This window comes from Podarcis melisellensis (genome assembly GCF_964234715.1).
Source record: "Podarcis melisellensis genome assembly, chromosome: 7".
In the NCBI taxonomy this organism is placed as follows: Eukaryota; Metazoa; Chordata; class Lepidosauria; order Squamata; family Lacertidae; genus Podarcis; species Podarcis melisellensis.
In genome coordinates this window covers 34,032,194-34,047,338 of record NC_138539.1, presented here as the reverse complement: position 1 = coordinate 34,047,338, position 15,145 = coordinate 34,032,194, and the positions used below count along the sequence as shown (strand labels likewise).

General features: G+C 42.0%; 1 protein-coding gene across 16 annotated transcripts in view; it reads left to right on the top strand.

The window, feature by feature from the left end:
* The window catches only part of CSPP1 (centrosome and spindle pole associated protein 1), a 76,934-nt gene that overhangs the window by 51,461 nt on the left and 10,328 nt on the right, over nucleotides 1-15,145 (top strand). For 11 of the 16 annotated variants that reach the window (XR_014170275.1, XM_081918400.1, XM_081918401.1 and 8 more), the window contains 9 exons: nucleotides 8-155; nucleotides 1,091-1,243; nucleotides 3,168-3,280; nucleotides 4,544-4,693; nucleotides 5,294-5,422; nucleotides 8,049-8,153; nucleotides 10,774-10,834; nucleotides 10,955-11,078; nucleotides 12,067-12,212. Coding sequence is in view for 15 of the 16 variants with exons in the window: in XM_081918400.1 (XP_081774526.1) it covers nucleotides 8-155; nucleotides 1,091-1,243; nucleotides 3,168-3,280; nucleotides 4,544-4,693; nucleotides 5,294-5,422; nucleotides 8,049-8,153; nucleotides 10,774-10,834; nucleotides 10,955-11,078; nucleotides 12,067-12,212 (1,129 nt within the window). In the remaining variant the exon portion in view is untranslated. Of the gene's footprint in view, nucleotides 1-7; nucleotides 156-1,090; nucleotides 1,244-3,167; nucleotides 3,281-4,543; nucleotides 4,694-5,293; nucleotides 5,444-8,048; nucleotides 8,154-10,773; nucleotides 10,835-10,954; nucleotides 11,079-12,066; nucleotides 12,213-15,145 lie in introns of all 16 variants that reach the window. The other 5 variants (XM_081918399.1, XM_081918403.1, XM_081918394.1 and 2 more) reach the window with 4 other exon arrangements.

Here is a 15,145-nt window from a genome sequence, read left to right as displayed (position 1 = left end):
TTTGCAGATAAGGGAAAGAGAAGAACGTCGCAGGCAAGAGAAGGAAGAGAAGGAACGGTATGAGGCCAAATTAGAAGCTGAAATGAGAACGTACAATCCTTGGGGCAAAGGAGGTGGTGGTGCTCCTCTCAGAGATAAAAAAGGAAACCTCATAAGTATGTTTGAAATCAGGGGATTTTCATTTTACTTTATCTATGTTTATGTCTCTATTTATATTTGTTGAGAAACAAATGACACTTGGCAGGAGAGTAAAATGGATGTACTACAGCGAATTTACAGCATGGAAGAAATCAGCTCTGTTTATTTAGACAGTCAAACAGTAGTTTTGCTTCTTTTAGTGGGAGCTGCACTGACAAGGATGATATTTTTGGCAAAATGTAGCAAGAGGTGGCATTAGGAATAAAAGGAAGACGTATAATGGAGGAGAAAATACAAAAGACAGGCTTATGAGTACAGAGACTTCCTCCCACACAAAGCTTTTTAGACTCATTCTTAAACATGTTTACCAATCTCATAATTCAGTCTGCTTCTTGTTTTATATTGATAAAGGATAAACATCTAATTATGGCTAGATTTTTTAAATCTTCTTTAAAATACTGTGGCTCTCCTGCTAGTAGTTTGGAATTTTTATTGTGTTTATTAAATACATCTTAATCAGAATGGTAGTTGATATTTGCCAGCTGTAGCATAAATAATTTGCAAGTGAAGAGATGATAAATCTGGAGACAACTCTGTTAGTCAAACGGCAGAAAACCTCAATGCATCAATACATTAGAGTTCTGAGACCTTCCACTTATGGCTTAAATGTAGTGCTAACATCTTCTTTAATAATAATAATAATAATAATAATAATAATAATAATAATAATAATAATAATAATAATTAATAATAAAATGGATCATGACAGATTGTTTTGGATTTTTAGTGAGCTTTTACATAAAGCACACACTACACAGCACATATAGCTCTTATCTTGGATTTCCTCTTAACTGTAGATCTGGAAAAACATTTCTTGGCTTGGAACTGTGTCATAAACATGCCTCATGTTGGAATAAAATATTATACATGGCTGTTTCCCCCTTTTCTTCAGCTGACTTGAATATGATGCACAAGCAAAATGAAGATGCATATCATAATCCAGAGGCACGAGTATATGAAGATAAAAGGGCTATAGTATCTGTTGACCTAAGTTTGGCCTCCCCAAGACTTGAAAATACAGATGAATCTTCAAATAAAATAGCAGGTTTAAATAATACCATATTTTCAGTTGCGAATGTGTGTTGTGTCCCTGATGAATGACTGTACATTCTTCCTATGCTGTACTTTCCACTGAAGACAATCCTGTATGTTTCCTTGAATCCTCTTGAACGTGGTTTAGTTAGCAATACTAGAAACTGTTTGTATGGTTGCACTGATAAATATTTTTGTACTCCTGTTCTCCATTGTGAAAGCACTCTGTGCATGCCCAAGAGGGTTCCTTGCGCATTTACACGGTGTCCGCCATCAAACGAAGAAAGAGAACAGGAAGCTCCTCAGTATGCGTTATAACCACTGAGTCATGCGTAAATTATTTCCTATTAGTGTTGTCCCCTTCTTTCCTTCTCCTTTTGCATCTGAATACCAGTGTTCAAGTTCCAATATTCTGCAAGGAAGAAAAGAAGCAGCAGTCTTCAAAAAAAAAAGTTTCATTCTTGACTTGGCTTTTAGTTAGTGACAATTAAGAAGGAGCTCTTTTAAAGAGGTAAAAAAATGCTCAAGAAAATATTATTTGGGAATAAGATAGTTAGAGCTTGATTATGTCCACCTATATATTGAGTACTTGCAACCCAATCATAATATACGGTACATTGTAGCTGCGATCCAGAAAGCTAGTGCTAAGTAGTCTGGTGTGCAGATATCTCCAATGCAATGCATGCAGTTTGATCGCCCATGGGTATTTTATATTTTTACTTACTAGTTGGTCACAATGAAAACTATTTTAAAACATGGGATTATACATCAGTGTTCACAAGCATGGAGCATGGCAAGGTATATAGTATGTTTAAATGCATTTTTTGGGTTAGAGAGAAGAAACATAACCTAATTGTTATATTTTCTTGTTTTGTCAACCACATGGAAGTGCTTGGAGGCGGATGCCAGGATTTTCAGTTTTGTAATAGAATTACTTTCTAAATTTACAAATGCATTTTTAAAGTAGAATTAAGGGGGAATTCAGAAATCAAATACTGAGATTACTCTTGCATGGGGGGTTATCAGATGCATTTCCCCCATGCAAATAGTTATTTTTAAAAATATTAATAAACTGAAATATACGGCAAACCTTTTTTTTATAGCTTAAAACACCATGGACATAGTGCACAAATTCAGAGAATTCCCACGAGCTCAAAGGAGCCAGTTTCCACCATCTCATTGCCAAATCTATAGAGATTTGTGCACAGACTGAGCAGAAGGCTCAGAAGGGGAATGGAAGATCTGCACATATGTCACATGTCCCCATGCCCTTTGCTTCATGCACATGGCCTGGTGCAAGTCATTTATGCTTTGACAGAGAGTGCTTTAAGTATTCATTGACCTCCCATTCCCCCAGTGGCCTGTTCCACAGCCTGCATGTCCACATGCGTAGGCAAGGAGAATAGGGGAAAGAATTTCTTTCAAGGATCTGGAAACTGCTGTACAGTGGTACCTCGGGTTACAAACGCTTCAGGTTACAATCTCTGCTAACCCGGAAGTATCTGCTCCGGGTTGCGAACTTTGCCCCAGGATGAGAAATTGTGCACCAGAGGCAAACGTGCAGCAGGAGGCCCTATTAGAGAGTGCGCCTCAGGTTTAGAATGGTTTCGCATTAAGAATGGACCTCTGGAACGAATTAAGTTCGTAACCAGAGGTACCACTGTACGTGATTTTAATTTGCTCCCGGTGGACCAGATGCTGTTTCCTTTTTCTTTCATTTTTAAGCTCAGATAATTCAGGCGTTTTAGGTTTTGCTGTTCTCACGCTACAGCACTTGCTGACTGGTTTTGTTGGGAGTTTCACATGTTGCGAAGTTTGATTGGGTTAATGTCGCCAGCGTTATAGTATTCTTTAAAGCAAGATATCAAACACAAGTTTGAAATCTTCTGCGAGATAACAGGTTTAACAATGCAAACTATTTCTTTTTTAAAAAATAGGTTTCACATATACACAAACATCCCCATTTGCTCGTGGTAACATTTTTGGTGAAACACCAACACCAGAGCAGCTTAGGCGGCAAGAATCATACAAGAACTTTCTTCGTTTCCAGGTGAGTGTGTATATCGATATTAAGTGAAATAAAATATTTTTCTAATTTAGCAAACCTGTATTAATGAAAATAAATTTTAAAGATTTTGCAAAGCAGTGCTGCTCATGGCTTTAAACACACACACACACACACACACACACACACACACATTCATATAGTATTCTGTATGTTTATAATGAATCCATTATCCAAAAGCTGATTCTTTTATATAGCCAAACGAGCACCAGTATTGTCAGGCTTGGGGAAAACCCCAAATCTGCAAAACAAACTCAATTTTTTAGAAGGAAATTTGAGTGTGAAGGCAGGGGTGGGGAAGGGGCTGAGCATGAGCATGAGCATGCTTCGTGCCCACCAAACTGAATGCCAAGAGGGGTAGAGAGGAAGTCCCCTTGCCCCTGGTATGTGCGGAAACGGAATAACATAGAAAAGGGCTTGGCTGGCAGGAACCTTGCATGGGAGAACTTCATACTGCAAAATTTAGTTGCAGTAGGAAGCAACACAAGCAAAACAAGACTCAACTGAGTCTTTTTTTCGTTAGAACAGTCTAACCTTTATAACCAAGGAAAACAGCTTGGAGTGGATGTTTTTACAGAAGGCTAAGCCTAAACCTTTTAAAACTAAGCTGACTCTAACTAGCTAGATCTGTGTTGTGTGGAACTGTGTTTATATATAGTGAAATTTCCTTTTTATCTCCTCTCCAAAACTAGAAATTTTAGTCTAGTTTACTATGTCCCCTCAAGCTTATCTTCTAGGATGGTGCTGAACACCAGGTTTCTACAGACACCCTACCCCTAGAATTTAGCTCCTGAGATAAGTTCTTACAGGATTTGGCTCCTAGCACATAGTCATCTTACTGTGCCCTTATTAGCTGGATAAGTTTTAAATAAGTGGATGTTACTTTCCCTCTCCTTGCATGTCGTCTTAACTTGCCTTGATGCTTTGTCGACTGGGGCCAAGACACTTTTTCAGCTGAAGCTCCCTGTGGCTTGAGAAGGTGGGGTTGGCATCCTGTATAGAATAGGGAGGCGCATAAGTCTGTCTGGTAGATGGTATCAAGGCAATCTCTGGTTATTAAATAAGACTCAAAGCAAAATATTGTAATGGATGGAAGCCTTTCCTTTATCTGTGCGTGGGTAGAGATGGGTAGACTTCCACTTACAGCCATGATGCAGATCTTAAAATAGATTTTATAATCTCTGTAAAGGCTTGAATATTCTTAGCTGCTCTTTCTGGCCAATAAATATTTGGTCTTTTCCTTCGTAGATTGAGGAGAAAAGAAAACGAGAAGAGGAAGAGCGTGAAAAACGAAGACTTGAAGAAGAAAGGGAAGAAAAAAGGCTAGCTGAGCAGAGGGCTAAAATACAGAGAGAATATGACGAGGAAATAGAGAGGAAACGTAGGAGAGAAGAGGAGGTGTGGTATCTGACTTCTATAGATGTGATAGGTTTCCTCCCTTAAAAGAGAATCAGGTGCCCCTGGAATAGAGTAAATTCTGGTGAAATCTCATTTAAAAAAAAAGACTCAGTATAATAATCATAATACTAAAAGATGTCAAGGAGGGAATTGCTGAAAGTAATCTTCCTTCACTGTACACCAGATACTTACTTCTTCCTTCAGGACTTACTGGTTAACTAGTGACTGAGAGGATTATGTTCATTTGTTCATTATTATTCACCCCACAAATTATACTTCAATCCCACAAAGGCATTAAAGCAAGGCTTACTGATTTCAGTGGGGCACATTTCTAAGAAGAACATTCTGAGTGTTAGGCTCTTTTCAATAATGCGTGTTCTCTGTCTGTGTACGCCACCTGTATACATTCACTGCAGTGTTAGGGCAACTTTTGCAGATGCACCTCCAGTGCAGTCATGTGATTGCTCCTGATTTTTAAGTGAAAAAGAACTTTATAGTCTCTGTATTTTTCAAATTGCAGTCAAAGTTTGCCAAACATACCAGGGTTTGTTTTTTTTTTGTTTTGCTTTTTGCAACATCACATTTTTTTTATCTTCGTAGCAAAGATTAAAAAATGAAGAACTGTACCGATTAGCTGAAGAAAGAAGAAAAGAGGGGGAGAGAAAAAGGGCGGAAGAGGAAGAAAGGCTGGATAAACAGCTGCAGCAGAATAGTGAAAATGAAAGACAGGTAATGGTTGGAGAAGAAAAGGTGCTCATATTTCATAAATTCTTTCCTTGTTGGCTTGGATTTGAGGAGGGTAATTTTTTTCTCCTCCTTCCCCAGGTCTACAGTTCTCATAAAGATGGGTTCTAGGTGTGTGTGTGGGACCTCCAGAATGGCTTTCTGAGGGGTAGAGGAGCTGTAGACTGAGGGGGAGAGGAAGAGTGAACTTCTGCATGAGGAGTTGGGGAATCACAACAGCTTAATCAGTCCATAATACTATACACTATACACTCAACACGATACACCAAGAATATAAGATCATCACAGGCACAGCTTAACATCCAGAGTACAGGTCTTCTGATCTATTATACTACTTTTGCTGTGGGACAGTGAGGAGGTACTCGTCTGCGACTACTATTTGCATATGACCCCTGCCTCTACATATGGCCATGTGAAGAAGCCTTTCTTGCAATTGTTCCCACTTACAGGACTTTTCACTTCCAGTAGATAACTAACTGTAGAACGATTTGCTTGTTTCAACTGTGCTATGACACTATTACTATATACATTATTGGCAGAGTTGTGCCACTAGTTGACTATATGTCTATAAGTATCTCCAGGCTTTGATATGCACGTTGCACTTTAATTTGCTGAACTAAGTAAAATTGTCCTTTATATTTGCAAGCTGGTTTGGTGTTTTGGTTTTGTTGTATTGCAGTCATTATAACACTTGATACTTTTTTGTATATATTATCCTCAAGTAGCATGACAGGGCATGGTACTTGGCTTTGACTGATAAACTTAGGTAGCGACATAGGATGGTGGGGATGAAAAGATAATTTGATACTGATTGGTTTATATTTTTCCCCTTTATCAACTCACACTTGGAGAAACCTAGTCTTCATGTAAGTCCTACATCTTTTTAGTTTGATTATTAACTTGAACATCAACTGCTATTTTCTGCCTTCCACATGCTATGACTGTACATTGATGATTGATACCCATTACTGTTTGTTTTGTGTTGTATTGAGGCATCTCCTCAACTACCACGGTTACAGTATTTTCATTTATGCAGAGAACCTCTTCTTTCATATTACTAGCATTTTATCTTTTAAAATTTTCACGAATTTTGAAAACAGTTGAGAGAACCGTAAATATTCCATATGTATATAATGAAATACACTCCTTTTATAAAGCTTGAATTCAAAAGAATAAGACACCAAAGGCTCATGAGTTCAAAGCAACTATTTGAACTTTGAGTTCTTCTAATGCTTCTGTTATTTGGTGGTGAAACTGTGAGGAGAGGGGGTCATGAGCACCCTCAACAGACACAGCTTTCCAGAGGGTTCTACAGTCATCTGACGAATGTATTGAGCATCCATATCTGGCTAGGCCTGTTTCTTAAAATGACAGTTAAGGACATGCAAATTTCATTTCACTGGCTCCTTCCATCTAATCCACACCAAGCCTAATTAGATAAATTTCTATGCTGTCATAACCTAGATTATTTTTATCCAAGATATATCATATCAAGATTAATATTTTAATTTGCTGAATTTCAGCTTTTCAGATTAGCTCTTCAATGGTAACATTCAAAAATACTGTAGAAGCATTCAGTTAGTTTTGCATGGGAATGGATGGGATTGGATGTGTAGGATCTGCCCCTGGTCAGAACACATGACATGCTTAGAGTCCTCTGTGTTCAGTACAATGGAAAGATGGGGTTTACAGACTGCATGGTTGGAGTTTATATGTGAGGACCTGGATATGCTCTGACCAACATATGGAAGGTGCCTGGGTGCAGTGGGTGGGGCCTCCCATAGCAATTATGATCCCTTTTCTTCCCAGGGTACAAAACTGAACTCTAAAAGGGCCTGTATTTATTACATAATGTGAAATAGCTTCATCCTATAAAGAGAAAGATAAGATAAATCTATATATGCTAAGCAGATATTACACGTGCAGAGAAAAACCTGTGTATATCTTTTGCAATACATTCAGTATCCAATTTCCTTTCTCTTCCTCACAGTCACCCCCACCCACACTGTGAATATTAAAAATGGTCCAGCAAGGGATTATGCTGCCTACTTCTTTGCTGAACCTCTTTCCTCCAATGGTGCATCGCTGTACATATCCCATAGACTTTGTGTATTCATTATTAATAAAAAAAACTTCTGCGTAGTTGGAATGTTCATAAACCTTCCCAAAAATATCTGTGCAGCTGAGTCAATTGAGGTTCCTAATCAACTGAAGTTAGAGTCCTTATCGTTAGCAGCAACAGAGAATTTAAACATTGGAGTATACATTTAACAAACGACTTTTAACTTTATCTATCTATCTATCTATCTATCTATCTATCTATCTATCTATCATCTATCATCATCATCTATCTATCTATATGATTTTAGGGTAAATGGGCAAGCTTTCTTTCCCCTACATTTCCTGTGCATTTCGTTCTTTAATTTCCCAGTACCCCTCTCTTTGTAGCCATAGATTCCTAAAAGATTAGCCAAGTGGGCTTTGCTTTTGGAAATAGATGCTGACAAAGCTTATTATCTCAGATGAAAGACTTTATTCAGTGTATAAATACTTTTGAGTTGCTATTTAAGCAGGAAATTTTAATCTGCTCATCCCTCTCCATTTTTTTCAGATTTCTAGACAACCTTCTCCTCTCATTCCATCTCCTCAGAACAAAGCTGTCGTAAAAGAAGAAAGAGCTCTTTTAGTGGAGAGCCGTATGTCTTACTATACACATGTATGTTTGCCTTTTATTCAAATATAATCCTTCAGTGTACATAGGCGCCGACTCCATGGGGCCTGAGGGGGCCCGAGCCCCCTCAAAAATTCGTTTGGGGGGCTGAGCCCCCCCAATAATTTAAGAAAATTATTACCGTATTTTTCCCTCAAAAAGAGGAAGTGGCTGCTTTCCTGCATTCTGCCTCAGGGTCTTACTGCCCACCCTCCTCTGTTTCCTTGCTGTGTTTGCTCAAACGGAACAAAGAGCAGGGAAAGCCCCTCCCCTCCAGGCAAGCAGGCAGGAGGGAGAGAGAGAGAGAGAGAGAGAGAGAGAGAGAGAGAGAGAGCGCGCGCGCGTGCGAGCTGGCTGGCTTGGGTGGGTAGGTGAGGGAAAACTTTTGCCTTCCTTTCCTCCCTCCCAGTTATACCCCTCTCCTGCATTCTTAGCCAGTTGCTTCTCTGCACATCCCTCTCGTGCTCCTTGTCCGTTCTGTGTTTTTCCTTCCCTCCCACTTAAAATGTGGTTTAAAAGCATGGATCCACATGGATCCTCAGGATCTTTGCATTGGGTCACCCCAAATTCACCAACAGATCACATAGCATGTCCATGGCTACAGCCTGCCCCCCAAAAATCACGCACCCACTGTTGCCTGGGGCTGCAGTGGTGCAAAAACGTGGTTACAAAACATGGATCCACAGGGATCCTCAGGATCTTTGCATTGGGTCACCCCAAATTCACCATCAGAGCACATAGCATGTCCATGGCTACAGCCTGCCCCCCCAAAATCACACACCCACTGTTGCCTGGGGCTGCAATGGTGCAAAAACGTGGTTACAAAACATGGATCCACAGGGATCCTCAGGATCTTTGCATTGGGTCACCCCAAATTCACCATCAGAGCACATAGCATGTCCATGGCTACAGCCTGCCCCCCCAAAATCACCCACCCACTGTTGCCTGGGGCTGCAATGGTGCAAAAACGTGGTTACAAAGCATGGATCCACAGGGATTCTCAGGATTTTTGCATTGGGTCACCCCAAATTCACCATCAGAGCACATAGCATGTCCATGGCTACAGCCTGCCCCCCCAAAATCACACACCCACTGTTGCCTGGGGCTGCAATGGTGCAAAAACGTGGTTACAAAACATGGATCCACAGGGATCCTCAGGATCTTTGCATTGGGTCACCCCAAATTCACCATCAGAGCACATAGCATGTCCATGGCTACAGCCTGCCCCCCAAAAATCACCCACCCACTGTTGCCTGGGGCTGCAATGGTGCAAAAACGTGGTTACAAAGCATGGATCCACAGGGATTCTCAGGATTTTTGCATTGGGTCACCCCAAATTCACCATCAGATCACATGTCTGTGGCCACAGCATGAAGCACAAAAATGATACATCATTAATATTCACTGCCCACAGCGGCAGCCAATCGGCTGCCGCAAAGGGCGGGCCCTCACAGGTTCACTTAAGGTCGGGGCAGCCCGGGGCTCGCCCCTTTCGTTCCCCCAGCAGCAGCGGTTTGGAGGTCTTGGGCCCCCCCAATATTTTTTATAAGTCGGTATGGGCCCCCTCAATATTTTTTATAAGTCGGCGCCCCTGTCAGTGTATCTCTGGCACTTTGCATCATGACAAACCCCAGGGGATGTTTTGATGGAGGAAAAATATCACCATTATCAGTTGACATCTAATATCTTGGCAACCTTCTGATAATTTTGTCGTTTTGTGCTTTCCTTTCTCTTTGAATAGCCTACTCCCCGGGCTGCTTTGGGTGCAAGAGGCCAGGGAAAAGATGTAGTTGGTTGATGCGGCCAATAGGGGCTCTGCATTGGTTCCTGGGGGCGGGACTCAGGGTGCAACCTGGAGGGAAGACTTTCCCCCCTCGATCTGTTGCCTGAACTACAAATAAGAGCCCAGGCTGCACCTCCAGCCATTGCCATCTTCCCCACCCTCCCTCTCTTGGTGTACGTTCTCTTTCTCCGGACATTTGTTGGCCCCTGGTTCACAGGGCTGGAGAAATATGTTATTCATAGTTATAACTGGCCCACCCCTGCAAGGTTTTTGCCTTTTGTGAGGGAAGGCATTGGGCAGGATACATAGCTTACGTGGGACTCCCATAAAGGGGGTGGGGGCACTTCCAGCTTTGGGCAGCTGGGGCCAGTTGCCTCATACCCAGGTTGCAGGCTGGACCCACAGGAGCAGAGCACGGTGGCCTTGAGAACTTGACTCCAGCAAATAGACTAGGTGATAAATCGGCCAGTAGATGGAGGGGTGCCTGGTAAATGGATCCATGCCCTGTGCCATACCAGCCCATGATATGCACTGTAACGACAACAACAACAAAATTGCAGCCTTGTTTAACCCATAATGCTTTTTCCATATTCAGTCATTGCTCTCCTGCATCACACCTAGGTGCTCACGGTGCACAGAGACTGCTTTTGAAACTCCTTTTGGTCTCAAAAGCAGTTTGCCATGTGGTATGTCAATGTCTATTATGAGAAAACTGAACCTCTTCCTTGAGCTTGTGAATGTTTGTTTCTTAGACTGAATGAAAATGAGCCATGCGAAGTTACTGTTTTTATTTTATTGATGCAGTCATTTTTAGTACAATTTATATATTAATGTTTTACCTAGGATGTTCCCAGAATCCCATCTCCTCCAGTTCCAGCTAGAAGAAACCAGCTACGTGCCTATGGTAAGAAATCTGTATGCCATGAATGAATACGTCACTTCTTTGGCTGTGGTTTTTGGCCAAGAAAAATACTTCCTTGAGTATTCTGTATCATTTTTGTTTTGTTACTATACTGAATTACAGAAGAAAAGAAGAATGTAATAAGTGAGCTGTCAGAGATGAGGAAGCAGCTTCGCAGTGAGGAGCGGCGACTCCAGGAAGAGTTGTTGAAAGTCCACAGTGATGACGATGACATGCCAGCGAAAGGGTGAGTGTTTTTCAGTCTATACTTTGGCGTTTTGTAAAGTGTGCTATTTCTCTTGGGCAGGTAATACATAATTGAGCAAATATTAAAGATGCTCCCCTGGAATTAAAAATTGCCAGTGGAAGGAGTGACAAGGGCCTTTGGCTGTGCTGCCCTTTGTTGCTTCACACACCTCTGTAAGTTGTACCCAGGTGGTCTGATCCTGGCACCTCCTGCAGCTGTTGAAGTGCAAGGAGAAAATTGCAGAATAATCCTTTAATGGATTATCCCTATAGCCTCTTTCCTGGTGCAAGAGTTAGGATGGAGCTCATGTTAGAAGCGGTGGGCTCTGGGATGGACGACTAAGACTTTCTCATCCATACTAAAGCCACAGTGCCAATGCTTCATTGCAATGAATTTTCCTTGCACCAGGTCTTAGATCCACAAATCTGTTGATGAGGCACAAGAGAGCCTAAGACTGAGGACTTTGTTCTCACCTTAAAGCTACTCCTGACTCTAGTCGTCCTTAGTTAATGGCCCTTTGGCACATGGTTTATTCTGAGTTCCTTTCTTAACCTATTGTATCCAGAAAGGTTTGCGGGTCCTCTAAGGAATATGAAGTTAAGCAAATGTTAGGACTGTGATGTTGCATTTAGTAAGTGTTGGGTCATAAAAGTTTTTGTTAGTTGTTTCATCTCTCAAAGTTTGGCCCAGCTTAGTTATGCATTTAGCATACTTTTGGCATAATGGGCAGAAACTTTACAGGCAAACTGTCTCTGTCCAAAGTACTACTATAGATCACATTGCCTGTCCCTGCCCTGTGGTTTTATCTGACTCTGTAACTAGTTTGCTAACTCAACTGGGCTTCTGCATTTCTTTCCTGGCTGGCTTCTAAACTCCAGTCTGAATCAGATGTCTCAACAATTCTCCAATTTTTATTTCCATTTTGTTTATAAATGAACCTACATCATTCTGAGGTTAGTTTTCTAAGCATGGTCTTGGTTATTTTTAGCAGGAGGAAAGATAAATATAACATGGATGTATTTGAGATGGCTAGGCTTCGTATGCAAGCTCCAGTCAGACGACCGTCATCAAAAGATGTCGTTGATCCTATCAACGTGCAGAATATCCGGGAGTTTAATGAACTTAAATACAAAGGTTAGCCTGTTGTCTTTCTTACGATGGGATATTTCCTCAGTTTTAAAGGGAGGGATTCTAATGAAAGGAAACTGCTTAATTTGCTTGTGGTACACAAGTGGGACCTGCAACATATTTTCTGTTCAGGATTCTAGTTAATCACAGCACTCTTCAAGGATACTGTTCCTCCTCCCTTGGTTTTCTGCCCCATTCCACACCCCTCCCACCAACTCTCAGTCAATATTCCATGCCCACTGAGCATACTCAAGCAATTAGACCTTTGCTGGTTCAGTGTACATCTAAATCATGAGTTCAAATACACCCAGTATTTGAATATCTTTTAAGAACATGTTGAATTGTGATTTAGCCTTACCCAGCAGACAGCCAAAAAACCAAAACCACAATCAATATATGCAAATCCTCTCCCACAAATAATCATTGTGTAAAAAGGACTGTGTGTGTATTATCCATAGCACTCTTTTTCTAGGTTAAATAAGAAAACACTTTCTCATCATTTCAAAGAAACTAGAGCACGTTCTGATTACTATTTTTATATATGTTTGATAATATTTTATGAGAAAGGATATCATGAGACTTATAATTGTCATTCTCAGATTGGTGTGGGAAACATTCACTTAAAGGGTCATATTTGGAAGATTTGGTTATTCTCTTTCTCCTCTGACTCTTCCTTCAATTTAACTTCAAAGCAGATGTCCTCTCCCTCTCCTCTGAGCTCTGGTGAACTGTTTTGTTTCTATCCTCCTCCTCAGCTGCCTTGGTTCATTCTTTTGGGATCACTTAGTTTTTCTCTCCCAAAAAATTCACTCCCCCCCCCCCCGCCGTTTGCCTTTCCTGATCTGCCGGACTTCTCTTTGCCAGTTTGCTGTGCTGTGGCTATCAGTGGCAAACCTTAAAGAATAGCAATTCAATATGTAAGAATCCTGCATAAAAGAATCGCTGTCACCAAAATCTCCCCCCCCCCTTCCTCAGCCTGCTGTATTCTTAAATAGGTTCCAGCATTGAGCTCTTCCACCCACTACTCTCTGTCATTGCTAGAAGGGGGTGGGGAACATACTGGGATGGCACAAACAGACCATCCACTTTGTCTGGCTCTGGGCAAGTCCACTCAGTGGAGACCAATCCTTTAGAAGTCCTTCCTACCTCTGGACAGAAAAAAGGCACACAGCTGTTTCTGAAACTGCTAGCAATATCCAAATTGGCCACCAGACGGCACCAGACAATAACGTGTATGAAGCAGAAAAAGAGAGGGGAAATGATTCTGATAGTAATAATTCATTTTTCTCCTTTTGGCAACACAGAGAATTGACTTATCCAATCTCTTTTTATCTTCCTACCCCTCCTTTTTACAAATGAGATCATGCAAAGCCTTAAGGGAGACCACCCCCATCGTTCTGCCTGGACACTGAGGTCCAGCGCCAAGGGCCTTCTGGCAGTTCCCTCACTGCAAGAAGCAAAGTTACAGGAAACCAGGCAGAGGGCCTTCTCAGTACTGGCGCCCGCCCTGTGGAATGCCCTCCCATCAGCTTTTAATGTTTAATAGACTATTGTATTTTAATATTTTGTTGGAAGCTGCCCAGAGTAGCTGGGGAAAGCCAGCCAGATGGGCGGGTGGGCAGGTGTATAAATAATAAATTATTATTATTAACAACTATCTGACTTTTAGGGACGCGGGTGGCACTGTGGGTTAAACCACAGAGCCTAGGGCTTGCCAATCAGAAGGTTGGCAGTTCAAATTCCTGTGACGGGGTGAGCTCCCGTTACTCAGTCCCTGCTCCTGCCAACCTAGCAGTTTGAAAGCACGAAGTGCAAGTAGATAAATAGGCACCGCTCCGGCGGGAAGGTAAACAGGATTTCCGTGCGCTGCTCTGGTCTACCAGAAGCGGCTTAGTCATGCTGGCCACATGACCCGGAAGCTGTACGCCGGCTCCCTCGGCCAATAAAGCGAGATGAGCGCCGCAACCCCAGAGTCGTCCGCGACTGGACCTAATGGTCAGGGGTCCCTTTACATTTATCTGACTTTTAGAAGACATCTGAAGGCAGCCCTTTTTAAGGAAGCTTTTAATATTTGATGAATTATTGTATTTTAATATTTTGCTGGAACCTGCCCAGAGTGGCTGGGAAACCCAGCCAGATGGGCGGGGTATGTATGTATGTGTGTATAAATAAATAAATATAACAACAACAACAACAACAACAACTATTTATTTATTTAATATTCCCAAGGAACTAAAATCTAAGGCAGTTCTAAATGCAGCAGCGCTCTAGATATTCTCCCCCTTTGCTTCTCACCTTCATAAGAGAGTGCATAAAGACTCCAAACCTGCCAGTATTCCATTCCAGAGCGGAAGTATGCAGGGCCACCCCAGCACCCTTTCAGTCAACAAGTACCTTTGCCTATAAGAGAGACATTGGAAGGGCACTAAAGAAATCTACATCCAAAGGATGGAGGCATAGACATTTCAGTAGCCTCCAACATCCAACATCCCTAAGGGAACAAGGCTTCTAGTTGCACTGTAGCCTGGTGGATCAAAACCTGTGTAGCTCTAGCCCAGAGGTTTCCAACCTTTTTGAGTCCATGACTCCCTTGGCAGCCTCTCACCCTTTTTCAAACACCCTCCCTTGTGGAGTGTTCCTTCAGTCTCCTCTCCCCTCTCCTTGGGCGGTCACTACTGCTCTCTGAGCTGCCCCCCCAGCCCCAAAAGAGGTACCTCCTCACGCTGCCCCATAGGGGCCTAGGAAACATCCACTGACCAGTCCCAGAGGCACCGTTTGTCTGTGGAGCTTGTAGTCAGGGCTGCTGCAACGAACAGCTAGGCAAACCTTTGGGAGGCAGAGATGCAAGAGGGCATCAGATAAGAGGGAGGGAAGGAAAGAGAGACCAGTGTTGCCCGCAACACCTCTGACCATCATTCAAGGGCCCCAGGGTGCCATGG